The 10,238-nt window shown below is 40.9% G+C and overlaps 1 protein-coding gene across 1 annotated transcript; it reads right to left on the bottom strand.

Annotated features, from left to right (window-relative positions):
- LOC100884079 (aminopeptidase N) lies at positions 1-8,966 on the bottom strand. Its single transcript, XM_012292693.2, has 10 exons — positions 8,334-8,966; positions 8,109-8,267; positions 5,947-6,584; positions 5,652-5,733; positions 3,675-4,329; positions 3,165-3,352; positions 2,910-3,077; positions 1,543-1,689; positions 1,383-1,458; positions 1-1,303 (listed from the first exon to the last, which is right to left on the bottom strand). The coding sequence occupies exons 1-10, from the start codon at positions 8,780-8,782 to the stop codon at positions 1,160-1,162; spliced, it is 2,706 nt and encodes a 901-aa protein (XP_012148083.2). The 5' UTR covers positions 8,783-8,966; the 3' UTR covers positions 1-1,159.
- Between the last annotated feature and the right edge of the window lie 1,272 nt (positions 8,967-10,238).

Below are 10,238 nucleotides of genomic sequence, written 5' to 3'. Positions count from 1 at the left end.
CAATTTTATTTTGTATTGATACATTGATACATCAATTTTATATTTCATTGGTACATTGATACATTAATACATTGATGCATTGATTCATCAAGTTTCTTCTACATTGATGTATTGGTGTATTGATACATTGATACATTGATACATTGATACATTAATACATTGATGCATTGATTCATCAAGTTTCTTCTACATTGATGTATTGGTGTATTGATACATTGATACATTGATACATTGATACATTAATACATTGATGCATTGATTCATCAAGTTTCTTCTACATTGATGTATTGGTGTATTGATACATTAATACATTGATGCATTGATTCATCAAGTTTCTTCTACATTGATGTATTGGTGTATTGATACATTAATACATTGATGCATTGATTCATCAAGTCTCTTCTACATTAATGTATTGGTGTATTGATACATTGATACATTGATGCATTGATTCATCAAGTCTCTTCTACATTGATGTATTGGTGTATTGATACATTGATACATTGATGCATTGATTCATCAAGTTTCTTCTACATTGATGTATTGGTGTATTGATACATTGATACATTGATGCATTGATTCATCAAATTTCTTCTACATTGATGTATTGGTGTATTGATACATTGATACATTGATGCATTGATTCATCAAGTTTCTTCTACATTGATGTATTGGTGTATTGATACATTGATACATTGATGCATTGATTCATCAAGTTTCTTCTACATTGATGTATTGGTGTATTGATACATTAATACATTGATGCATTGATTCATCAAGTCTCTTCTACATTGATGTATTGGTGTATTGATACATTGATACATTGATGCATTGATTCATCAAGTTTCTTCTACATTGATGTATTGGTATATTGATACATTGATACATTGATACATTGATACATTGATTCATCAAGTCTCTTCTACATTGATGTATTGGTGTATTGATACATTAATACATTGATGCATTGATTCATCAAGTTTCCTCTACATTGATGTATTGGTGTATTGATACATTGATACATTGATACATTGATACATTGATGCATTGATGCATTGATGCATTGATACACCAAATTTTATTAAAATGAAAAAGAATACTGGTATTAAACACACTGTCTCATTATCCTTGTTCTATCAAACTTAAGTTAAATAAAGTCTCAATTAAATTGAAAATACTTCGCGATTCCAGGCGAGAAATGTTCAATCCACTGCACAGTTTCCGAAGCTTTCTTAAGTGCCTTTTCAACGCCATTTAATGACGGTCCAAGTACATCATACCTTTCCTTGACGAACGAACGCAACTGCAAAACGAATATCCACAATCAAATTATATTTCACAAGAAGTGTAACAAGAATAAAAATAAGTAATTCTGGTTATACCATCACCACTTGTTCCGCTGTCGTTATCGCATTGCTGATCGCAGAGATTATTTTGTCCAAGAAATCGTGACCTCTTCTGTAAAATAAAATGAATATTTATCGCCGATGAAATTTTGTGATAACAGATAAGAATATATCGAAAATGCTTGTACCAACTTACAGATTGATAATCGTTGTTAAATTTTTTCCAACGAATTCTAAAACCTTCTCAACGTTGTCTACGTGGCCATTTAGAACAGCGTTCACTATGTTGATTCTGTAATGCTTGCGGACGCCATTTTGGTCTGTAATCGACATTTCGAGATACCTGAAAAAGACATGATTTTTTTTTTATTATATTTTTGTTATTTACAGTGGTAAAATTATCTTCTTTATATTATTATTCTCCGTAGAAATATTGGGTATATAATGGGCACTTTCCCCAATTCCACTTTCCTTAATTCCCACATTTTTTAATTCCACATTCCACAATTCCCACATTCCCCAATTCCCACATTCCCCTATTCCCACATTCCCCAATTCCCACATTTCCCAATTTCCACATTCCGCAATTCTCACATTCCCCGATTCCACTTTCCCCAATTCCCATACTCCCCAATTCCCACATTCCCCAATTCCCACATTCCCCAATTCCCACATTTCCCAATTCCCATACTCCCCAATTCCCACATTCCCCAATTCCACATTCCCCAATTCCATTTTCCCCAATTCCCACATTCCCCAATTCTCACATTCCCCGATTCCATTTTCCCCAATTCCCACATTCCCCAATTCCACTTTCCCCAATTCTCACATTCCCCAATTCCCATACCCTCCAATTCCCACATTCCCCAATTCCCACATTCCCCAATTCTCACATTCCCCAATTCCCATATTCCCCAATTCCCACATTACCCAATTCCATATCCCCAATTCTCAATCTCCCAATTACCAAATTTCCAAATTCTCAAACTTTCAAATCTCCATATTCTCAGCTGACGCCAAACCACCATTTGCAATCGGTGCACATTTAAGATGGCGCCCAAAAGTACAATACCGATGTCAACCCACGAGTTGGCGCGCGAAGCCGACGTGTTTAGAAGAGCTAGTCAGAATAGAAAAATGGACGCCTCACACGTATTTTCGGCGGAACAATTGGCTCTCGCCGGTCACGCGCACCGATTAGGCGAAAAACAATGAGAGTCGGCAAACGTCTCTCGAGTGAGCGAGATAGCCATTGCCTTCAGCAGTTGTTGTCATTATTATTCTTATGCGCCGAAATGTAACTGGAAGTGTTCACGGTGAGGAGCTTCTTTTACTTTGGGTCACGCGCCATCTCGTGGGTTATCTGTATGTCGATTGTCGACATCTGAAGCTGTCTAAAATTTGAAGGTATCATGTGGACAGTTACCGAGAGCACCTATCTAAAGTCTCTTTCGAATGGAACATAAACTTGCATGTGGACACTTATCAAGGGCTATCTAAAATTTGAAGACATGTGGATTATCAAAGTCTATGTAAACTATGCCCTTCCAAAATAAAACTTACTGGTTTATTAAGGTAGCGTTTGTAGTACAGCCAAGAGCTTGCAATAGTAATTCCTGCTCCGTATGCAAGTCGGTTGCTTTCCACAAGTTCAGCATCTGATACCAAACTTCATGGTTGCCAGCTCGTACACCTTCGCAGTAAACGAAACTCTTTGTATCTTTCGGTATACTGCGAGGAAAGAAAAAAAGATGAACTAATTCCTCAATGTTCGGATTATTAATAATAAAAATATTCTGCATTTAAATTGAAAATTACTGCGTTAAAGATGAAGGAAACCACTTCCGGAACAGACTTGTGGCAGTCTTCAGGCAATCAGAATTGCGTAGTAAACAGGAAGCAGATAATATCAGCTCCCGAGATAATTTGTCAGTTATGTCCTCGTTTAGGGATTCGTTAAAACTCAATTTCTCATACATCGGCAGCAATAAACGACCGACGTATCCCTGTTAATGTGGAGCAACGGTTATCTTTCTTATCGAATAACTCAAAATTAATTAGTCTTCCTTTCTAATGTTACTTTTGGTATGCTAATGGTTACGTCCTATTTTCAATTTTACGAGTTCCTACGTTTTTAATTATATACTTCTTAAATTTCTTGGTTTTAAACTATAAAAATTATATCCTGTAGCAAACAATTAACTGACAGCTAGTTATTACACAGTCAATTATCTAGCAGTCACTTGTCGCACTGTCAATTATCTGTCAACTACCAACCCAAAACTCAATTCTCTCGCTTCTATTAAAATATCTCACAACGACACTCACCTGGAAAGCCCCTTGCACATCCGGCGAACCATACAACATCCTATTCAAAAACTTAAAGCTATTCACCGCCGCCACCCAAGGTTCATAATCAATCTCCTGCTGCAAGTACCCCGCAAGATCAAAAGCGATCGAATAATTAAGATAACCTTCTCTCGCCAAATTAAAGGCGTCGTCTACCAACGCAGCTCTATTGACTCTGTGAATCTTCGCATAATCCTTAGATTTCAAATAATCAATAATCATTCTCCAGTTACGTTCATCATAATTCACTCGATAGTACCCCATTTGTTGGACATTGAAAATAACCCAATCACTCGCAGGAATATAAGTCATCATCGTAAACGTATTCTTAGGACTCAACCAATGTTGGACTGTCGTCTTCGAAAAGTCAATAAACGTTTTCGAGACGTAGTTCAATGGTATCCACCACTCGTCCGTCTGGTTTGATCTCAATAAATATCGTTGAAATGGTTGTTGTTCTACTGTTATCCATGCTTTCTCGTAGTCTCGAGTAACGGTTACCAAAGGAAAGCCCGGCTTGTCGGTCCAGGAGTCCATTATACGCTCGACGTGGACGCCATTTTGTTCACCGGACTTGTCCAGAGAAGCTTGGAAGTGGTGATAGAGATCTGATGGTGATGCTGCTTTGTATGACCTGAATTAAATATGATTTTAGGTAAATGTTGAGGTACATAGAATAATATTGGAGTTGTTTTATGTTCTTAGTGATGGCTTAAGTTAACGTACGTATGCTGTATGGACGCTTTGATTTGGAGTTCAAGGGTAAGTGTAATTTTTGTAGTTGGGTATTTGGGGATGTGGGATATGGGGGCGTGGGGATTTGGGGACGTAGGGAAATTGGGGACGTGGGGATTTGGGGACGTTGGGATTCGGGAACGTGGAGATTTGGGGACGTAGGGAAATAGGGGACGTGGAGATTTGGGGACGTGGAGATTTGGGGACGTAGGGATTTGGGGACGTGGAGAAATTGGGGACGTGGGGATTTGGGAACGGGAGGAAATTGGGGACGTGGGGATTTGGGGACGTGGGGAATTTGGGAACGTGGGAATTTGGGAACGTGGAGATTTGGGGACGTGGGGATTTGGGAACGTGGAGAAATTGGGGACGTGGGGAAATTGGGGACGTGGGGATTTGGGAACGTGGGGATTTGGGTACGTGGGGAATTTGGGAACGTGGGAATTTGGGAACGTGGAGATTTGGGGACGTGGGGATTTGGGAACGTGGGGATTTGGAGACGTGGGGATTTGGGAACGTGGAGAAATTGGGGACGTGGGGATTTGGGGACGTGGGGATTTGGAGACGTGGGGATTTGGGGACGTGGGGAATTTGGGAACGTGGGAATTTGGAGCGTGGGGATTTGGGGACGTGGGGATTTGGGAACGTGAGGAAATTGCGGACGTGGGAATTTGGGGACGTGGGGAATTTGGGAACGTGGGAATTTGGGAACATGGGGAAATTGGGGACGTGGGGATTTGGGGACGTGGGGAATTTGGGAACGTGGGAATTTGAAGCGTAGGGATTTGGAAACGTAGGGAATTTGGGGACGTGGCGATTTGGAGACATAGCGATTTGGGGACGTAGCAATTCGGGAACATAAAATTCGGTTGAATTACATCTTCGCAAACTCCCCTATCAAATCGCATAAAAATAAAGTAAGATCAATCATGATTCGATAACAGATACCACAGAAGTAACACTTATAACAATTTATTAAGTAGAAACACTTGTCACGTGTCTCAAACACCAGACTCTTAACTCTTATATCTTCTTTATCAGCACTGGTACTTACTGTTAAAGAAGCTTATCTTAAGTTAAAAACATATTAACTAAACTACAGATACAGCAAAATTGCAGATAGCACCTACTATCATTTTCTTATTGCTTCTCGTTTAATGTTAACAACAGAACCATGTAGAAGCATATTTCAACATTTATAAGTATTTATTGTATACTTACATATTTTTCAAGTAATTTTGCAGACCATCTTGGAAGGCTGGTTCCCCCATCACGTGGGAGAGCATTCGAATCACAGACGCCCCTTAATCACAACATCTTACATTTTAATCTATCCTCTCAACAATTTCCCCAAAAAGAACCTCTATGTTTTCAATTCCAATATAATACACAGTAACATAGAAAAGCTTTTCGCTCTTAAATATTTAAAAAATTCCTTCCTCCTCTAATTTCATCTCTCCCTTAAAAAAAACCCCTAACCTACCTAACCTTAAACCTAACCTAACCAAGAACCTACCCTTCTTATAAGAAACAAAATCCAGCACCCCCATGATGCTGCTAGGACTGCCCACATCCTTCCCATCCATACTCCTAGTATGGTTCTCAGCATCCAGTAACAAAGTAGGCTGCAGTATATCCACAACAAATTTATCCATCATCCCCCAAGTCGGCTGCACCCTCGACAAAGCGAAATACTGGAAATACGAGGCAAATCCCTCCTTCAACCACGCCACATCCCAGAATCTCGGCGTGACCAAATTCCCAAACCACGTGTGAGCGTATTCGTGAGCCATCGTAGTAAATCCATCCACCATTTTCTTTGTCGGAGTCACGCCACCTTCGTACAGCAGCACAGACTCCCTGTACGTGATCATTCCCCAGTTCTCCATGGCGTTGAAGTTGAAATCATTTAAAGCAATCTGCTCCATTTTGGGGACCGGGTTCGGAACCTTGAGGTACTTCGTCAGAAACATGTACAGGGATGAACCTTGATAGAGGCTGGTGGTTCCGTGACGTCGCATGGCCTTCCGGGTCCAGATGCTGAGATTATCGGAGAAGGCTGAGGTTTCTTGCACGAAGTCGTGAATGGCCCAGCCTACTAGGTATGTGGACATCTTTGGTGTTGGGGAGAATGTCGTCACGTAGAGGTCATCGCTGAAAGAGTGATTGTTATGCAGTAGTTGCGGTGTTGATTCTTTTGAAACTTGCAGAGAATGAGTGTCAAGGCTTTGATAGTAAGAGACTGGGAATTTGGTATGCATTACGTGAACATGTGAGGCAGCGATTTGGAGACGTAGGGATATGAGGACGCAGAGACAGAGGGACATCTGATTGGCCGGTGTTTTTTTGTTAATAACTCGAGAACGGAGCTTCAGATTCAATTTTTGTAAAGGGAAAAGTTGTTCAGAATCGCGAACCCAATGGACTTGTGATGGGAGGGGTAGTGTTTGTGAGACACATTTTTACCCTTTCTGAAGGGGTGGACGTAGGGTTGGGGGATATAGGGATTTGGGGGCGCGGGGATTTGGGGACGTGGGGATTTGGGGACTTGGGGATTTGGGGACGTGGGGACGTGGGGATTTGGGGACGTGGGGATTTGGGGACGTGGAGATTTGGGGACGTGGGGATATGGGGACGTGGGGATTTGGAGACGTGAGAAGTTGGGGACGTAGCAAATTGGAGACGTGGGGATTTGGGGATGTGGGGATTTGGGGACGTGGGAATTTGGGGACGTGGGGAATGGGGACGTAGCAAATTGGGGACGTGGGGATTTGGGGACGTGGGGATTTGGGGACGTGGGAATTTGGGGACGTGGGGATTTGGGGACGTGGGGATTTGGGGACGTGGGAATTTGGGGACGTGGGGATTTGGGGACGTGGAGATTTGGGGACGTGGGAATTAGGGGACATGGGAATTTGGGGACGTAGCAAATTGGGGACGTGGGGATTTGGGGACGTGGGGATTTGGGGACGTGGGAATTAGGGGACGTGGGAATTTGGGGACGTGGGGATTTGGGAACGTAACAAATTGGGGACGTGGGGATTTGGGGACATGGGGATTTGGGGACGTGGGGATTTGGGGACGTGGGAATTAGGGGACGTGGGAATTTGGGGACGTGGGGATTTGGGAACGTAACAAATTGGGGACGTGGGGATTTGGGGACATGGGGATTTGGGGACGTGGGAATTTGGAGACGTAGCAAATTGGGGACGTGGGAAGTTGGGGACGTGGGAATTTGGGGACATGGGAATTTGAGGACGTGAGGATTTGGGGACGTGAGGATTTGGGGACGTGAGGATTTGAGGACGTGGGGATTTGGGGACGTAGCAAATTGGGAACGTGGGGATTTGGCGATGTAGCAAATTGGGGACGTGGAAATTTGGGGCCATGGGAATTTGGGGACGTAGCAAATTGGAGACGTGGAGATTTAGGGACGTGGGGATTTGAGAACGTAGCAATTTGGGAACGTGAAAATACACTGCTCCCTGACGTGAATGACCTCTAAATATACAACGTGCGCCACACACATAATAGGTACCATGGTAACGCATAGAACGCTTATTGACTTCCATTTCCTTAATATTAACAATTTTTGAAAGACTCCCAAAAATAACGTAACTTAACATTATATAATAACATCAAATAACAAACACCAAAAAAACATATACCAAAACTTACTACATATGTACAGTACTTTCAGCCACAGTATTACTAGTCGCCGTCTGATCCCGAGTATGACCAACATGGAGGGTGAAGGTCGCTTTCAAATGTGGCTCGTCCATACAAGGAAACGCTTTCCGTGCATGTACCGGTGAAAACTGAGTGACTCCCATGTAGCTAATTAAAATAACTCCTAAAAATTATCATTCTAAAAATAAGTTATCATAAGAAACACATATGTACTTAATATCATGAGGCCCATAGCTGCTTCTGTAAAATCCGAACAAGTCGTCCCGGACTTGACCTTCGAAGTCCAGTGTCAATATATAAACACCGACTTCCAGTTTCGAGGATTCCAGAATATAGAATTGTCGTTGTTTGTTATAAGTTGTGGTGGTGATTGGAACGAGTGAATCGATTGATTTATTTGTTCCTCGGTGGAGAGAGTTGTTTCGGATGAGGAGACCATCGTTGTGGAGGATGACAGTGTCTGTTGTTTGAAGGACGTTCAATGTTATGTCCACGTGACCTTGGAAGGTGAAATTGTCGGCGGCTAGGCGGGTTAGTATCCAAAGGTCGTAGGAAACTGGGACGACCTCTTCGGGAAGACGGTAGGACGCAGGATCAATGTCACCGTTGCATGTCGCTGCTCCGAGGACGATCAGGAAGAATATAGAGATTCCACGCTCCATTGTGTAATTTTGTATGAACTGGGTTTGTTATATTAACGACCAGGTATCTCAACGGATACGTGGACGTTACTGACCGATTTTATCGCATGATACTCTTTTATCGGCCGTTGCTGAGGTGAGCGTGCAGGTAAATCTGATTTCCTCGGGAAAAATGGCGGCTGAGCTCCCCACCTGCTTAATAAAGCATCAGCACTATATTTATTTAGCAGAAATCGATGAATAATACAAATCAAATGAATGATTATTTTTGAAAGAAAACTGGTTCATTCTATAATAAAAAAGTTAGCAATAGTTTGTAATAGATTATTGCTAAAAAAATTAGTTTAAAAAGTTAAACGTATTTCGATAGACTCACCGTTGTACACTTTTTGAAGTTTGAATTTCGCGCGCAAACGAGTGGCGCCATCTCTGCGGCGAACAGGGTGAACTACGCACTTTTGAAACAGTACTTTAATTAGTTCCCATCTTTTGCCGCTAGATGGCGAACCAGAAGAAACCGTGGCGCCGTCTGGTGGCGCGTTTGAGAACTAATGAAACTGCGGTTGAAAAAGTGTGTAGTTCACCCTGTTCGCCGGAGAGATGGCGCCACTAGTCCCATTTTTTAAACAATCGATTTTACGGCTTAATTTACTATAATATACATCAAATTACATCGGAATGCAAGTCTAATCAACTTAGAAATGTATATTATAGTGAATTAAGCTTATAAAATCGGTATTAATTGAGTTTTCAGAAAATTGAACTAGTGGCGCCATCTCTTCGGCGAACAGGGTGAACTACACACTTTTGAAACAGGTAGTTTCATTAGTTCCCATGTACTGCCAGTAGATGGCGACGTGTATCACGTTCTGTCATTGACAGCTAGTGGTGCTGTTCCGAAGACAGCGCGCGAAAATATGAATTTTAAAAACCTGCGACGATTTTCAGAATACTTTCTACTTTTTACTACTTTACAACAAACTATTGTGAACTACTAATTACTTTTGTTACGTAATCTATAGAATTATTGATAAAATCAATAAATAATTTAGTATATTCTCAACGCATCAATTTGTAGCAGATTTTAATACGTATTACTATTGCTATTCATAAATCCACCAATTAATTTTCAGTGAATAATTCTATATAAAAATGTTCCTATTTCCTTATTAGTATTTGTTCAAACAACGAATTTATTAATTATTGCAATTAAAAAATATTGGCGGTAATAGAGTGACGAATTAGAGAACTCGAATTCGATAAACAACCAATCCACTGAAGTCAGGTGTCTATCAAGAGCCTATTCTATATGTTCGAACTATTAAACTTTTCTTTATAAAAATCCTGTATTACATTACGAATATCATAATGTATTGTAACAATTTGTAGTGTATTACAAATATATAAAAATTTGCAAATGTATCAAAATTTTACTTTGTACGACACATTTTACCAGAACATTTTCATACACCCCTGA

This window comes from Megachile rotundata, chromosome 16, assembly GCF_050947335.1.
Source record: "Megachile rotundata isolate GNS110a chromosome 16, iyMegRotu1, whole genome shotgun sequence".
Classification (NCBI taxonomy): domain Eukaryota; kingdom Metazoa; phylum Arthropoda; class Insecta; order Hymenoptera; family Megachilidae; genus Megachile; species Megachile rotundata.
This window is presented reverse-complemented; position numbering and strand designations above follow the sequence as displayed.

Excerpts from the sequence above, each read along its gene's own strand:
- LOC100884079 (XM_012292693.2), bottom strand. The coding sequence starts at position 8,782 with ATGGAGCGTGGAATCTCTATATTCTTCCTGATCGTCCTCGGAGCAGCG. Across the intron at positions 5,734-5,946 it reads TTTTGTTTCTTATAAGAAGG|GGGCGTCTGTGATTCGAATG; the intron begins GTAGGTTCTTGG and ends GTTGTGATTAAG. Across the intron at positions 3,353-3,674 it reads ATGTGCAAGGGGCTTTCCAG|GGATACGTCGGTCGTTTATT; the intron begins GTGAGTGTCGTT and ends CCACATTAACAG.